The sequence below is a fragment of the Argentina silus genome (assembly GCF_951799395.1).
Source record: "Argentina silus genome assembly, chromosome: 3".
Classification (NCBI taxonomy): Eukaryota; Metazoa; Chordata; class Actinopteri; order Argentiniformes; family Argentinidae; genus Argentina; species Argentina silus.
Window position 1 is genome coordinate 21258925 of NC_139657.1, and position 18021 is coordinate 21276945.

Here is an 18021-nt window from a genome sequence, read left to right on the forward strand (position 1 = left end):
TGCTATTTTTGGAATCAATATGATGTGAGTGATGCACTGCATGATTTCATTATGGTGTGCTCTGTCCAGATCATTCCCAGTGCAGTGGATTATTGGGGGTCTACACAAACTGAACCGAAACAAAAATAATCCCCTGAATTATTCCATTAACCGCATGTAAACAAGAGTATGATAGAAGATTATGCATTCATTAAAAAAATAATACACTTGTCATTCATTGGGCAATAGAGGAATGCAAATCAGAACAAAAAACAACCAAGGGAAAAATCACTGAACCTTTGTACTTTCTCCTTCCTGTAGACATGACATACTGTGTCTTTATTTCAGCCCAGCTAACCTGCAATACTACACCTGATGGCCACTAGAAGCCAGTATGTGCTGTTTATGAATGTGAGATGTTTTTGTATTGTGTAATAAGGGGTCAAAGCCACTTTACTTTACATTGACCGTGAAGATACTGACACGTTTGTACGTTGACTGACACGTTTGCTTGCCTGCTTGGTTAGAATGGTAACTTAAAACAGTTATGACAGGATGTCATTTTGCATTATTTGCAAGGAGCAGAAGTTGGGGTAAAATGTCTCTTTCTTATGGGACTGTAACTCCATTCTTCAATATTGATATTCAGATGAGGTTTCAATGCATTGTGATTTGAGGATGTGAAAAAGAAAAAATAGACTATTGAAATGGTCGACACTTTTCTTTGAATTTGTGTGTAGGAGAATCGTGTTTCTAGTCTGTACAGTACATAGAACCTCTATGAAATAATAAGGCACCCATGGATTCTTCTCCCTCCTTTTCCTCCTCAAGGGCTTACATGATAGGCTACTCTGTTTCAATTACCATGCCCATAGAGTGGCGGATTGGCATACCTGCATTGTTTACTTATCAAACCATGGAAGAGACATTTTAAAAAGCATACAGCGTCAATAATCCTCACACTCGTCTATCATATTCCTCAAAATCTTCTGTGCTCCTTTTGCTTTTTAAGTAAAATGCGCTGTGAAGGGGAAAACATATACAAGCTATCCGGAAAACATGCAACAAGTCAAGTGACAAGTGCATTGCTCTCTTTTGCAGAAACATCTCTTTTGTAAATTACCTTGGTTGTATTTGACAGCGTGTCCACTGTCCATTTGGCTTTGCACTCATTGTTTGACCTTGTTTTCTAAAAAATAAACATTAACATGCAATCTTTAATAAATATAAGTGACATTTCCTACTACAGTTCTTTGTGTTTTATTTATTTGTACCACAAAATGAAGCATCACACACAACCAAGGGGTGGGTAGTTTTACATTAGGCATCAGCATGTAAAAGGATTGTGACGTTGTCATCTCTAACTTGGATAGCATATAACATTTTGAACAGGAGGCGTCAGTGCATAGCTCGGCACACAAACTGGTTCATGAGGTACGTTTTAAAATGCAATGTGGATAGTCTTGTGTTGATTCTCTATGGGGACATTTCCATGCCACAAATATACAGTAGGTCTAGACAGCACCATATACATAGCAATGGCCATGGGGAGGACAGGTTCATACACATGTACAAAAGCTAAATCATATTCAACATATAATTGGCTTCTATTGGGTAGTAAGACACCTACAAGGCATATAGTTTGATCATGTACAACACAGGACAGGAGGCTCAGGAGTCCCTGTAGTAGTTGTTGAAGTTGATGCGGAGCAGGAAGTCCTCCAGGTGAGGCTGGTATCCTCTGTTCACCAGCTTGGTCACCACTGGGGAGAGAGAAAACAGTGTGTTTGTTGACAGTAACTGACAACACTCTTCATAGAAGGGAAAGTAAGTAAGTGAATTGGGGAACAAAGACAAAAGTCATTTTCATTGCACCCAGTTACATTTCTGATTAGCTATCTCTTTCCCAGGACAGGGGCATCCTTCCTCCTCTCATGATGAGTCATTGAGGTTGGTGTACTACTATATATATATTTCACCCCCTATAAAATCCATCACTTTCTAGATAGCAAAAAATTGTGATGGAAATGTTCCTGTGAAGTTTCCTGTGAACGCAGCTTAAGCCCAAAATTAATGGATTGTATAAGTGAGTAAATGTCTACTTCATTTTGCAGTCTCCTTACCTTTGAAGAGGAAGTGTGAGTAGTACTTGAATGTGTTGTAGGACTGCTGCATGGCAATGAAGCTGGGGTGCACGGCCTCCCCCTGTTGGCTGTCCCAGGGCTGTGCAATTAGCTGGGCACGGAACTTGAGGATCAGGCTGAAGATGCTGTGGATGATGTTCATGACCGGAGCGGCCTTCTCCGTTAACAAACCCCTGGAGGGGGAGACGGGATGAGGGAGGTGAGCGAGGGGTCAGGAGAGGAGACAATGTGGCATTTAAAATATAGCTTCCAGGCATAAGAGTTCAACAGTGGTTTGGTGAGAGCAGTATTCACTAACAAAAACAAACAATTCCAGAACCAACAACAAAAAAAAAGACATGTTAATAGACTCTTCTGTGTACTAGGCCTATATTATATTAAATGAATCATGAAGTTCAGAAGAAGGTTTCGGGATCATACTGAGTTCATGTTAAGAGCTGAGAGCTAGAAGTGTATTTGTGTGTGTGTGTGTGTGTGTGTGTGTGTGTGAGTGTGAGTGTGTGTTCCTCACCTGAAGATGGCTCTGTTGAGGTAGTCTGTGTGAATGCGGTGGATGGCGTCCAGGTCAGAGGCGGAGGCCAGCTTGGTGGTGAACTCGCTCCAGGACACCTGCAGGATCTGGTTGGCAATGTAGCCCTGGATCACTTTGACAAAGTGCTGCATTTCGTGCCTGTACAGCTGTAGCTGGTGGAACTGGACTGAGCGGCCTGCACCCTTCACCAATGCTGAGAGAGAGGAGGAGGTAGAGTGAGACAGTAAGACATGCAGACACACGCCCTCACGCCCTCACGCACACACACACACACACACGGGTTGAGAGCCACTCTGCAACATCCAAATGTGCCAAATTACAAAATCAACCACTAAGCGTGTCACTTAACACGCTTCAAGATCCTCTTGATGTCTCCTCATACACCCAAGTACACCTTCTTCAGATCTTAGTTATGTTCATATATATGAGTTGGGCATGTATGAGGCAGCAGAATCCTCACCGGTCCTCTTGAGGTGGAACCAGACATCCCGCAGGCTCCATACCATGTGCTTGAGCTGCAGCAGGAAGGAGAAGAGACGATTGTACTTGTTCATACAGCTGTCTGTGATGATGATGTTCAGGGGCCAGTCCACCTGGGGGGGGAGAGATGGAGAGAAAAAGAGCAAGAGAAAGACAAGAGGAATGAGAGTATGACAGGGGAGGGGGGGAAATAAAAAGAGAGAAGAAGGATTATTCACAGTGAACGTCTTCAAGAATCCAAACTCCAATCAATCCAAGAGGATCAAACGGGTTTTATCCAATGACAATCTCATCTCCATACCAGAACAGTACATTTGAGAGCCTGTCGCCTCACAATCCCTTTACCCTCTTTTTCTTCTCTCTCACCTTATAGCGCAGCTCTAGACAGTTGAGGGAGTCTGGGGCATGTGGGTGGAAGGTCTCGGGAAGGAAGCGCAGGGCGAAGGTGAAGTTAGGTGCCAGGGTGCTGTCTCCATGTAGGCTGTACTGTAGAGCCTTACTCAGGATGGAGTTCAACACCAGAGGAGTCAGCAGCTCCCCGGGGGTCTGGCCACTGCCCAGCTGAGGGAGGAGGGACACACACACAGACACACACAATTTTATTTTATTTTATTTACTTTATTTATCCAGGTTAAATTTCGTTAAGATAAAATCTATTTTTCAAGAGAGACCTGACATACAGAGGGTCTGACTATCCAATGTCTCGTGTCTCTGGCTCACCTTCTCAAAGAGCAGGTCGCTGAGCGACTGGGCGAACTCCCCATCCTCCATTAGAAGAAAGTGCCTGAGGGCCTCAAAGTGCCTCTCCACCCCGAGGTCCACAAAGAAGTAGTCTACCACTGCCTTGTTTACCAAGGAAACACTAACATAGACAGAGAGAAGACGGGGAAAAGTAACAAACAGTACAGATTCAGATCAGAGGAATGCTGACTTCAACTTCAAGGGGTTACAAAGGGGGTAGGCACATATATACAAACACACACATATACACACACACACGTACACATATATATATATATATATACAGTGGGGGAAATAATTATTTGATCCCATGCTGATTTTGTTAGTTTACCCGATTACAAAAAAATGAGCGGTCTATCATTTTTATGGTACTTTTATTTTAACAAATAGAGACAGAATATCAACAAAGAAGTCCAGAAAAAACACATTATATAAAGTTATAAATTAATTTGCATTTGATCAAAGGAAATAAGTATTTGATCCCCTACAAACCAGCAAGAATTCTGGCTCATACAGACCGGTTATATGCCCATGAGGCACACAGATTAGTCCTGTCACTTTAGGAAAAGTACTCCTAATCTCTGCTTGTTATGGGTATAAAAGACACCTGTCAATAGAATCAATCTCTTCCATTCCAACCTCTCCACCACCATGGGCAAGACCAAAGAACATTCAAAGGACATCAGGGTAAGAGTTGTAGACCTGCACAAGGCTGGAATGGGCTACAAGACCATCAGCAAGAAGCTTGGTGAGAAGGAGACAACTGTTGGTGCAATTATTAGAAAATGGAAGAAATACAAAATAACCATCAATCGCCCTCGGCCTGGAGCTCCATGCAAGATCTTGCCTCGTGGGGTAAGGATGATCATGAGAAGGGTGAGGGATCAGCCCAGAACTACACGGGAGGAGCTTGGTAATGATCTCAAGGCAGCTGGGACCACAGTCACCAAGAAAACCATTGGTAACACACTACACCGTAACGGATTGAAATCCTGCAGTGCCCGCAAGGTCCCCCTGCTCAAGAAGGCACATGTACAGGCCCATCTGAAGTTTGCCAATGAACACCTAAATGATTCAGAGAAGGCTTGGGAGAAGGTGATGTGGTCAGATGAGACCAAAATTGAACTTGGCATAAATTTGACTCTTCGTGTTTGGAGGGAGAGAAATGCTGAATGCTACAATCCCAAGAACACCATCCCCACCGTCAAACACGGAGGTGGAAACATTATGCTTTGGGGTTGTTTCTCTGCTAAGGGTACAGGACGACTTCACTGCATTGAGGGGCCAATGGACGGGGCCATGTACCATAAGATCTTGGACGAGAACCTCCTTCCCTCAGCCAGAGCACTGAGGATGGGTCGTGGATGGGTCTTCCAGCATGACAATGACCCAAAACATACAACCAAGGCAACAAAGGAGTGGCTCAAGAAGAAGCACACTAAGGTCATGGAGTGGCCTAACTAGTCTCCAGACCTTAATCCTATAGAAAATTTGTGGAGGGAGCTGAAGCTTCGAGTTGCCAAGCAAAAGCCTTGAAACCTTCAGGATCTGGAGAGGATCTGTAAAGAGGAGTGGACCAAAATCCCTCCTGAGATGTGTGCAAACCTGGTGACCAACTATAAGAAACGTCTGACTTCTGTGCTTGCCAGCAAGGGTTTCTCCACCAAGTACTAAGTCATGTTTTGCTTAGGGATCAAATACTTATTTCCTTCGATCAAATGCAAATGAATTTATAACTTTATATAATGTGTTTTTTCTGGACTTCTTTGTTGATATTCTGTCTCTATTTGTTAAAATAAAAGTACCATAAAAATTATAGACCGCTCATTTCTTTGTAATCGGGCAAACTAACAAAATCAGCAGGGGATCAAATAATTATTTCCCCCACTGTATATATACACACACACACACACACACACTCTCCTCTTTCATCCACAAAGGCGCAACAGATATGCCATTAAGATAAGACACACGCGCGCATACATGCGCACACACACACTATTTCTGTCTGTCTGTCTATTTGTCTGTCTCACTGTGTGATGAGCGGGGTGGTGACAGAGTGTTTCATCAGTACAGGCAGTGACACCATCTCGCTGAGCTGCACAGATGTGGTGTCTATGGCCATGTTGCGTAGGGACTGGTCCATAGGAAGGCCCCAGGGTCCCCGCGTCACCTGCTGCAGCAGCTGGCACTCCGGGGACAACGCTGGAGGGGTGAGGACCACACAGCACACGAGCATAATGTTGAGCTTCTTCACATTCACTTGTATTTTACAGAGTATGTAGACTGATGCACTGCTGTCTTAAATACTCATGGAGAACGTACATAAAGATGGCGGACACACACACACGTACAGCAGTGCAACGCAAACATTTTGTCAGCGCATCATGTTTTAAATCATGCATCATCAAATTTCTAAAGATTTCTTTCTAAATGATGAGAAAATTATGCACTGACAAAATGTTTGCGATGCAGCGCGGGGGAGTGTATGGAGGACGCCATGTTTATACACATTTGCCATAAGGGGTCAAATACATTTGTATTGAATTGAATGAACTTGACTCACTCATGAGGCTGTAGGAGTCCTCGTATTGCTCCACTTCGTACTGAGCAGCCAGAGAGAGGAGGTAGTCCTGCTCTGCGTTCTCTCCAGGGGTCAGGCCAAACTCCTCTGCCCAGGAGGAGATACCCTCGGCCAGCCGCTGCTGCTCACTGGTCTGTAGATCTCCCTTCACTACACACCCTACCCCCAGAGTAGAGTCTGAGGAGTGGCCATAGGTACTGCCTGGGATGGGTGAGGGCAGGGGGTTTACACCTGACACAACACAACCTATACCCAGGGTAGAGTCAGAGGAGTGGCCATAATCACTTCCTGGTATCGGAGATAGGAGGGGTACAGTTCCTGACACCACACACCCCCCACCCAGGGTAGAGTCAGAGGAGTGGCCATAATCACTTCCTGGTATCGGAGATAGGAGGGGTACAGTTCCTGACACAACACACCCCCCACCCAGGGTAGAGTCAGAGGAGTGGCCATAATCACTTCCTGGTAGTGGAGTTTGGAGGGGTACAGTTCCTGACACAACACACCCCCCACCCAGGGTAGAGTCAGAGGAGTGGCCATAATCACTTCCTGGTAGTGGAGTTTGGAGGGGTACAGTTCCTGACACAACACACCCCCCACCCAGGGTAGAGTCAGAGGAGTGGCCATAATCACTTCCTGGTAGTGGAGTTTGGAGGGGTACAGTTCCTGACACAACACACCCCCCACCCAGGGTAGAGTCAGAGGAGTGGCCATAATCACTTCCTGGTAGTGGAGTTTGGAGGGGTGCTGTTCCTGAAACAACACACCCTATGCCGAGTGTAGACTCTGAAGAGTGACCATAGGTGCTACCAGGCAAAGCAGACAGTGCTGGTTCGGTACCCGATACCACACAGCCCATTTGCAGAACACAGTCTGAAGCATGACCGTGCTTGCTCCAACGCGGTTGAGATGTCGCTACGTCAAACACAAACTCCCCAACCTTTATGTGAGCCTCCGATGAGTGACCGTGAATGTTGGGAGTCGCTAGGGAAACGGCCACATCCGAAACGTATTCTCCAACCTTAATGTGAGCGTTGGAAGAGTGACCGTGAACGTTGGCGGACGGTAGAGGAGCAACCACTTCTGAAACATACTCCCCGACCTTGATGTTGGAATCTGAGGTGTGACGGTGAACGTTTGCAGTAGGGACCTCTGATGCACCCGACTCGGAGGGGGAGGGAGAGGGTTGTCCTAGGTGATCCCCACTAGCAGAGCCCTGCTCTAGGATAGGATCCTCCTTAGAAGAACCAGCTGTCTGGCCCTCCACCACCACATTCACTGTTTTGCCTGTTTCATCTGACTTGATGCCCGCAAGGCTAGCTGGCTCAGGCTCCACACCAAACATTACCTCGGACTCAGTCACAGTAACTCTCCTCTCTAAGGCCGGGGCTGGTGTATCTGTCCCCTGTCCGCTGTCCATCTGCTTACTGGTACTAGACTTACTACCATCGCCAAACTGAAGGCTGCCCTGTGAGGGGTGCCCATGGGTGTTAGTGACGGGCACAGCAGCCATGGGTAGGTCTGGGGTGTAATGACCCAAGGGGAAGCTGGACTGGGAAGCCTGGCCGTGGTGACTGGGCCTGGGGAAAGACTCCTGGCCCTCAGCCACATTCTCCCCCAGGGGGAAGTGGGAGAGGGAGGGGTGGGGGACGTCAGGCTGCAACGCGGTCCCCAAACAAGGTCTGGCCGGTGGGGTCGGGGCTGTTACTCCCTCCAGTGGACTGTAGGGGGCGCTGAAGTCATAGTCAAGAAGCTGGGGCTGGGTGGGGCCCTCCGGGAGCTTAGACCCAATCTCCTGCAGGGCCTGGTCCACCTGCTGACTGTTGGGGGGCTTGGGGAGGAAGTTGTTGAGGTTGATTTCCTCTGAGATGAGGGCGGGGTCAACCGCTGAGTGGGAGGGGGGTACAGTTGCAGGGGGAGGGGATGGTTTGAGGGTATGCTGAGTCCGCTCCTCTGACTCCTGCATGGGGGGATAGGACAGACTAGGTTACACCAAAGACCAGACTTCACACTCACATCTGCACCATATGAGACATGACACAGCAATCTGAAATAATATGCTGTACATGTGTTAAGATACACACACACGCACACACATACCTGTGCCGATGGTTGTGAAATCACAACTGAAGCTGGTAACAATATTTCCAAAGGGGGTCGACCCTGTCCCAGAGGATACTTCTCAAGTATAGCCTAAGGTTTTAGATCAGAACAGTATAGATGATCATCATCATCATCATCATCTTCGTTGTCGTCATCATCATATCATGGCATTAACCCATCCCATGTGTGAGAGTGAGAGTGAGAATGACCTCAGAGTGTGTGTGTGTGTGTGTGTGTGTGCACGTGTGTACTGACCTCAATTTGCTGCTGGTCTTTCCGTAGGAACTGGGCCCGGGGCTCATCCAGTCTCATTCGCTGCACCCTCCACATGGCCCGCCTCTCCCTGCGTGCTGCCTCCTCTGATAGGTGGCTGTACTGGGCAATCAGCTCCTTCCTGAGAGCAAAGGCACAGTCATGGTTGATCAAATGACTTAACAATAGTCTTTGACTTTCATAGTGCTTGACACATTTCAATACAAAACAGTCAGTATGAAGAGCAGTTATGCTCTTGCTTTAAACTGCATGTAATCCTATTGTAAAACTAGAATTCAGAATGGATGGACTGTGCGTATGTGTCCGGTGGTGTGACAGTGCCCTCCAGTGGCCAGATCATACCTGGCTCTCAGCTCCAGCTGCTCCTCCAGAGCTTGCAGCCTTTTCTCTCTGTCCCTCAGCTCTCTGGCAAAACCGAAGTCATCCTCCTGCTCCTTCCTTTTGGCTGCACTGCGCCACTGTAAACAACACCACACACGCACACCGACACGCACAAACATGCATGCACGCACACACACACAGACACACACAGGTTACTCTTAACAGCTAAAGAAGTGGTTTCATTGATACTGTTCTGAAGACGATGTGGAATCCTAGCTTGTTGAGCAAGGTCAAATGTTGAGCAAGGTCAAATAGGAGAGACGTTGAAGGGTGAGTGGCTCTTGTTTTCATCCAAACACTTCTTTCATTCTCTCTTGAAAATGTGAGAAGGCCAAAGAGGAGACATTGAAGACTAAGCATGGCTTTTTTTCATTATTGTCCCCTACCGATGAAATCGAAGAGGGGACTATGAAACGGTCTCTGTCTGTTCGTATGTCATGTTTTTTCTTCAACACCAATGGGACAATTTTGATGAAACTTGGGTGAATGATGGGTCTTGCCATACGCATGGGACATGTACGAAATTACACTGGTTGGCCCAATTGTGATGAAACTACGGTGAAAGACGCATAGAGATTGTTTATGTTAGTTTCGAGGTGACATCATTAAACATGTCATATAATAGGGTGCAAAGTGGAGAGCTAGGAGTGTAGGGGGCCGTGTCCACAGCTTTTTTTGTTAAAGCAGCGCTGGGCTTTTGTTGTTGCTAGGCTACCTGATACAGTGCTTTAGCTGACAAGGTAGCTAGCAACGACTAGCCATTATGCTAACACAAACTTTGTAGCCATTTCTATGCTAGTAACAGAGCTTGCTCACAAGAGGGGATCAAATACATTTAGAGAGTGTTTGTTTCATATGAAAAGAGTATTTAAAACACAGACAACCAGAGTATAGTAAAAAGTCGTCATAGTAAAACGTTTATGAATAAACGTCTTGCTTCATTCACAGGTTCCTCCTCACTCTCCTTTTATAGAGGGGTGCTATATCATTCAATGGGGACAATATGTTTACTGTACACTTGTATCTCTCTACATCTCTCAAGTTAAAGTGGCAAGTGAAAATATGGAGGTCAGAGAGGAAGCTGTTGAAGAATGAATATGCCTCTACCATTCATACTTTACACACTCTCTCACTCACTTTCTCTAGAGATAATGAAAATATATGGAGGTCAAATGGAAGACAGTTGAGGACTATGTGTGACCCTCTCTCATTATTTCTCTCTGTCTCTCTCTCCCTCTCCATCTCTCCCACCTCTTGTTCCTTGTCCAGGTGCTGTTTCAGCTCCTCGAAGCGTTCCCTCTTCCTCGCCTCCTCTGCCAGACGCTGCGACACCTGGCGCCCTGCAGGGGGCGAGAGAGAAGCAGCAGACTGGTTACCCCCTCCACACACACACTTTTTCATGCATTCCCACCCACACACACTTACAACTCTCTCTCTCACACACACACACACATTTTTTGCAAACTCACACACACTCTCCACAGCACTTGGCCTCAGATTCCTCCACTTCTCTTCCACACATCTTTGAAGTCATAAATGATAGGAGTTAGCTAAACTATGTGAGTGATGATTAGATTTCACACCCTGCAGTGCTGGAAGCTGTTCAAAGACTTCCTCACACTCATATTAGCCCCCTCTTCTCTCTCCCCTCTCTGAGAAGAAGAATCCTCAGGCTTACACAGAGAGAGAGCTCTCAGATTTAGGTGCCAAATATGGGTTATAATCAGTGTTCTGAGCGATGCATTAACAGATCCTCTCAGGTCTAATCAGTGTTGTAGTGGTGTGTGTGTGCATGTATGTGTGTGTGCATGTATGTGTGTGTGTGTGTGTGTGTGTGTGTGTGCGTGCGTGCGTGCGTGTGTGTGTTGGCAAGTACGTGCCTGCGTATATACAGTAGGTGTGTGTGTGTGTGTGTGTGTGTGTGTGTGTGTGTGTCTCTCACCGCGGATGCTCTCCAGGGTCTTGGCAGCACACTCTCTGACCTGATTGATCAGCTCCTGGCGTGCCTGCTCTGTGCGCAGGGCCTAACAAAGACAGGCAGACAGATAGACCATCATTAACAAAGATCTATCTACTGCCCTTTGGCTTACCTCTCCCCTGCCATGCTGCCTCTCACAGAAAAATAGGCCATGGATGGCTACTGTACTGATCAGACAGTATCTGTACATCACTTTAATGGCACATTACTAACACTGATGTTCTATCATTGGCCAACAAACCTGCTGACTATGTTCCTTCGCTGTAGAACGAATCCTAACTTGAAACACTCCCACACACAGAACTCAAATAGACAGAAATCAAATTTGTGCACAAATCGATTTGGACGATTTAAATAAAAGTTAGTGTTATGTGCGCTTGAATGTATTGTTATGTATTAAAGTGCATTTGGGTTCTGGAGAAGCGCTATATAAATAAAATGTATTATCATTATCATTATTGTGACTGCAGTACCTGTTCCTCCCTGCTGAGGGCGCTGTGCTTGGCGATCCTCTCCATGCGTCCACGGTACACGGCACAGTCCCTCTCTATCTGCTCCACCTCATGTAGGGAGAAGGTGACAGAGATGCGGGGCACGGGAAGCTCCGACCAGCAGATGTAGTGCTGCACAAACAACATCAGAGAACATTACGACGAAAGTTATGACACTCTACTGTTGCTCTTGGCCAGTGCTTGAAGTGAAACTAAAAAGGTGTTGCATTTCAGTATTAGGTACAGTCCCAGATCAAGGATCAGCTTAACCTGACAAAATCCAAACCTTAAATCATTAAGGGGGGGATGCAAAAACTAACATTAGCTCAGTGTCCATGGGCAACTTACTCCCCCCCCGCCACCACACTCCCACCTGGCCCCACTAAGCACTGATTTAAGAACCGAGAATGAACAACACTGGTGTACAGTATATAGTACAGGGTATGTGATCTACCACTGACCTGAGGACAGCAGATCTTGAGCAGGTTGATGGTCTTCCCGCAGACATAGACGTCGTTGGCAATGTGTCGGAGGAAGACAGGGACACAGTCCTCCACATCCTTGGAGATCAGGGTGTAGCCTTGTACCCAGAAGTGCTTGTCTGTGGGAGCAATGGGAATAAAGGACACGTCAATAAGGAAGTGTAGCCATGACCGGAGCCAAATCTCAAAAGTCTCTCCTTGATTCCTTGCACCCTCTCTCCTTGCTTCTTTCTCAAAGCCCATTGTAGGAGAAGGTCAGAGGAACCTCAGATCTTCTCCTCCAATCAGTTAGGTGGATAAGGCGAGGATAGAAGACCCAGGCGTCCCAGGTAAAGCTCTGTTGAACTATGATCATCTTTGGTCCTGGCAATGGACAGAGGATGACTTTTCGTGTTACAAAAAATGTTGGGAAACTTGCCACAGGACAAGAACATGTCCCAAAAATACAGGCATTGGAAGGCATGAACTCACCAAGTTTCATGTTTTAGCCAGCTTTTCTAATGACAAGCAACTAACTCAGTGGCTTGCCAAGAAATTTTTGCTGATTGCTTCCCTGGATAACTCACTTGGAGGAGAACACTGACACTTGTGTGTCCTCCAAAAGCAGGAGTGAGGAGCACTATGTTCACTGCAGGAGTTGATGAGGTACAGCAGACAAGCTAACAAACCTCTGAACAAGAGCAAACCTGGGGTGAACCTGTGTCCATGAATGAGGTACAGTATGGAATCACAATTTTGTGATTTCATTGTAACTTCACTTTATTTTATTTAAATAATAATCAACATCAGCAACATTTGTAGTCCAAATATTGTATCATCAGCTCATAACGGCATACTTACTATATATATATATTACTATACTATATAACACTATATATATTCTCACAGAAACATTGTCTCACCTCTGACACTGAGGTAGTCCTCGTTCACTTGGATCATGAACTCTCCATACACATCTCTGAACACTCCACTGTAGACCCAGTCTGACACAAACCTACACAACACAGAGACAGGCAGGCAGAGAATATAGACCATTAACAAGCATCCACTAAATGTGTGGATGTAAATAATAAATTATCATTACTATAAATTATTTGATGGTGTTTTATTTTATTTTTTAAAGCTGGACAGGATAGATGGGCCTAATAGGAATACTGACCGTGTGTACGGCTCACAGCTGCTCTTGAGCAGAGACAGCAACACAGGATAGTTCTCATTGCTGCAGTTGCTCTGGGCCTCGTTGTATAGATAGGACAACATCTTCACACCCTAAAGATACAAGATATGGACTGGTTATAAGTTACTCATACAGACATATTAGCTCGCAGATAGGTGTACTGAGAGGAAGTTGGGAGGTGTACAGGACAGGAGTGTGGTATAGTATACTCACCACTGGGAAGGTAGCCTGACCTACACCAGATGCCCCATCCACACAGCACAGCTCTGACAGGTACCTGACCAACAGACACAACACAGGACCATGAGTGTCTGATTTGATAAGTAGGACTGGGAGACGAAATATAGGCAAAGCTGTAAATGGTGGGGGAGGTAGAAGTTTTTTCCAAACAAAGTATATACATACGGGTAATTCATTGAAATGAGGATAGGTGAATACAGTCCATCAAGTTTAAGAACTCTTATAGCAAGGTGGTTGTTTTGCTCTGAGGGGTGGTCTCACCTGAGCTGCCGGCCCACTTTGCGGAACAGGAAGCAAATGGTGAGCAGACTGAGGGTGGGCGGGGTGCTGAGAACACAGGCTCTGTAGTAGTGCAAGTACTTCCGAAGTCCCCCAGTGAAGGCCTGAGAAACAGAAAAACATGCTAACGCTAGGTCTATCTCTTTATACTCTCCTTAAAGTGGCGCAACCCACATTTTCATAAACAGCACCAGTGGAATGCTAATTGCTAACGCCTCCAGAAAATAGGTTAAAGGGGATGGTAGTCATGACAAACATACCTGGAAGACTAGGCCTCTCTTGTGGGGGCTCTGCAGAGAAAAGCGACTGAGCCTCAGGTAGTAGGTGCCATACTGAGCCAGCTCCCCCAGCAGACGAGACACACTCTCCGGTGACGCTCCGGACACACACACTCCCGGTCGGACGTCAAACTGCACACACACCTGAAGGAAGTGAACACAATCCATAGACAAGTGGAGCCCATAGAGCAAGATAGATACAACCCAATTTACATATTCTGTGCACAATATACTGCACAGTGCACCTAAAAGACCAGAGGCTACTTCTATGCAGTTTTAGAGCATTAAAGGGGCATTTTTTTCAAAAATGATTTTTCAGTACATTTCTCACAAGTCCACTATTAATAAATTCCCAGAATATAATAACTTTGTGCAGTGTAAGCCTCAAGGATATCCTAATAGCAAATTTAGATTTACTTTATTGAAACAGTCTCATGATGATGTTTTGTGTCAAAGGGGATAGAGCACCTGGTTGAGGGGGAAAGTAGTAGACGCCACTCCGATCAGTACATTGAGGAGGTCGGTGACCAGCTGGGTTTGAGAGTCGAGGGGCAGGGGCAACAAGGGAGAGGGGGGTGCAGAGCTAACTACCCTCATCTCCCCCTCCCACAGCTTGTAGAGCTGGTCAAAGGCCTCCCTACCCCCCTCTGTCAGGTAGGGAGCGTCCATTTTCCCTGGTGGGCTGATGGATAAATTAACAGTTTTATCAGCGTGGGGATAAGGGGAAAGAGGGAGAAGTTAATGTGTGACAAATGACAAACGTCATTGTAAATATACATTTATTACACTACACCCCCTCAACACAGACCCATCTTCTATCCCTTACCAGCCCACATACTCCCAGCTACGGCGTTGGCCTGGCTCAAAGGTCTTGAGAGCCTCCCAGACATCGAGCTCTGGGCTGGGGCTAGGCTCCGACTGAGAGTCTGGGGTTAGGTTGGAGGCTGACTGGAAGCCCTCATCTTCAGACTGGTCCAAATACGGCGGCACCTGAATAGACAACAAACATGACAGAGGATGTATGGTTCATCAATGGATCCACTAAAAAAGAGTGACAGATATTGAGCTACTTTTAATTGTCTGGACCACTGTTTGACAGCCAAATAAAATAGGGTCAATGTTGTTAATACTGGCAGCAACCAATTAAATTGACAAAAGAACCATATGAACTGCACAAAAATAGCTCTGCTTGTCTGAGTCTGTCCCGTCAGTCTCTTACCCTTATAGCCAGTCCAGTGACATCAGCGTTGCTGGGCACAGGAGGTAAGTCCAGTCTGATGTCCAGGTCTGAGGTGCGCGAGTGCTGCAGGGCTCCAAACAGAGATAGCCTGGTCTCCTTCTCAAACCTCTCTTCCGCCTCCGACCCCCTGCTCAGAGCCAGGAGCCCTGTGCCCGGAGGGGCGTCCATCAGCCCAAGGGTCCCACACAGACCCCCCAGGGAGCCCCACTCCTCCGCGCACACCAGCGCCCAAGCCCGGGCCTCCAGCCTCTGTAGCTCCTCGCTCTGGTAACCCCCCAGTGGAGGCCTCCTCAGCACAGGCCTCTCCCTGCGCATGTAGTCCCTGCTGAAGGAGGACTGGGGAGGGGGTGCCGAGCCTGCTAGGTGCACCAGGAGCTCCAGCACAGAGTCCAGCTCCTTCAGGCCTGAGGCGGCCCCCACAGCCAGCCTCCCCAGCTGCTCCTCCAGCCTCTCTGCCTCATCCTGGCACCCTGCCACCCGCAGATCGAAGGAAATCATCAGCACTTTGTTTCTGGGTGGAGTGCTGGCGATGGTGCTAGGCCCTCCTGATGAGGACCCTTTCGGGGAGCTCTCCTGGAAGAGTTTGGCAAGCAGGGCCCCGTAGGCACGCTTTCTGAGGGAACGGCGGACCCCTTCTCGTGAGACGCCCCCCAGGGCTCGACGTTTCCATGACACCCCAGATAAGCTGCTGTCACACAGGGAACCCAGCAGTTCAGTGATGCTGTTGGTGCTGCTGTGACAGCTTGATGTGAGCGAGTTATTAGGGCTTGAGTACATGACTGTAGCTGTGTTACTAGGAGACATTCAGGACTGTTGTTTCTAACCTGAGGATCTAAAAGATAAACAATATAAACATGTTGAAATGTGTTTGAGCTGCAACCAGACTGCTTCCCATTCGGGTTGCACACAAATACATAGACGAAAACAGAAAAACACACCGGTGGTGTGTTCCGGGTGCCAAGCGCATTTTAAACAACACAATAAACAAGTAGGATATATTGAAGCAGGTTTTTATTCAGCGATAGAGTGTGGCAGTGTGTTTTCGTCTAGTAGTATGTATTTTGTGTGCAACACGAATGGGAAGCAGTCGGGTTGCAGCAAGTTTGAGATCAGCTCTGCTGCATTATGATTTCAGTGCTAGCTATATGGCCTCATACCCGGCTGTCTCAAAAGGTCAGGCTGAGTCTAGTGGGTTGTTGTCGTTAGGGGCACTACACATTATTGGCTATAGAACGGCTAGAATGACTACAAGCAATCAACCATCCAATGCATGAATGAATTTAGCTAACGTTAGGATGTCAATAGACCACTGATCGTGCGTTAGCTACAAATTTGTGCACAGAGCTGGCAGCCAATAAATATCTGACAACCAACCAAGCTACCATCATCATTTGAACAAGATATAATTGTTAATGTTACCTTCAATTCAGACAGCGGTGGTTTTCGGTTGACAGTTTGCACCTCCATGTTTAGCATGCATGTTAGCCAAGTAGCCATATAGGCAAGACATCATTGTAGAGAAAAGAGTTTTAAGTTACTGTTTTAAGATCACAGATGTGCACATGCATCAATTTAATGTATACTTATTTTCCGTAGCTCACGGAGGATTTTTTTTAATCACTAAAATTGTACATCACAGCTAGCTAGCTAGCTATCCATTTCCCTCTCAGCAATATTAACACGCCCACTCACAATATGATTGGACAAAAGAACAGATGGATGGCGAGTCATTGGTTTAACTCCGAAATGTATCTGTGACATACTTCCGGCAACAATGATTCTGCTATTGGCCACGGCACGAGCCCCGAGGAAGACACCCGAACTCGCGCGCATGCACAAGCACACGCACATCTGTAATTGGTACATACATTTTTGGGATTTTAAATGAATTATATATAGCCATTGATTCTTGAAGATAATTATATAACTTATAAATAATAATATTATATAACTTATAAATGCCTCATGAGCTTAGTTCAACTGTCTAAGCTTGTTTTACTCCATTCACTGCAAACACATACATACTGTACAGTCGGTACAGCATCACTCCAAAGCAGCCATGCCCCCAAAGGGACAACTGTACAAATCTCTCATATGAGCCCATGACAACATAGCAGATTTTCAGAGCTAAAAACCCTTATTTGTCACCAGTTTTTCTTTCTTTCACCAGTTTGTTTGAGTCACTTGTTTAGACAGCATGTCCCATGGTTATTTCCAGATGTTGGGCCAGGTGGAATGTTAAAAGTTGGTTAAAACTAATTTGGCCTGAAAACATGTCCCTCAGCTTATCAAATTAGCACTACAGCTAGACAAACGATGAGGTGACATACCTAAGTAGCCTGAGGAGTAAGTCTGGTCATATTTTGTTTACTTTGCATAACTTAGGGGTTTTTGTCAGCTCTGGAAACTTTGGGGTGGCCTGGATGTGATGTAACAAAGGAACTACCCAGATGTTCAATGTATGTATAGCTTCATAACATGGTCAAAACTATCATTTTCATCTCACAGATGGTTCATCCATAGCTCTGTCTATGAAATTGAAAGTGGTTACATTTCTCCAGTCCCATCCCTCAGCTGTTAGTGGCGGGGAACTCGCTTTGTTGTTGTTTGAATTACAGATTGCACCTTTAATTTCTTCC

The 18021-nt window shown here is 46.2% G+C and overlaps 1 protein-coding gene across 1 annotated transcript; it reads right to left on the reverse strand.

The window, feature by feature from the left end:
* Positions 1 to 1176: 1176 nt before the first annotated feature.
* tubgcp6 (tubulin gamma complex component 6) lies at positions 1177 to 17032 on the reverse strand. Its single transcript, XM_083666371.1, has 24 exons — positions 16802 to 17032; positions 15362 to 16214; positions 14969 to 15132; positions 14611 to 14824; positions 14125 to 14286; positions 13847 to 13968; positions 13559 to 13622; positions 13328 to 13437; positions 13071 to 13162; positions 12148 to 12287; positions 11669 to 11818; positions 11160 to 11241; positions 10469 to 10557; positions 9179 to 9294; positions 8819 to 8957; positions 8561 to 8653; positions 6443 to 8420; positions 5910 to 6081; positions 3856 to 3997; positions 3502 to 3696; positions 3116 to 3248; positions 2635 to 2848; positions 2103 to 2296; positions 1177 to 1742 (listed from the first exon to the last, which is right to left on the reverse strand). The coding sequence occupies exons 2-24, from the start codon at positions 16184 to 16186 to the stop codon at positions 1651 to 1653; spliced, it is 5682 nt and encodes a 1893-aa protein (XP_083522497.1). The 5' UTR covers positions 16187 to 16214; positions 16802 to 17032; the 3' UTR covers positions 1177 to 1650.
* Positions 17033 to 18021: the final 989 nt, after the last annotated feature.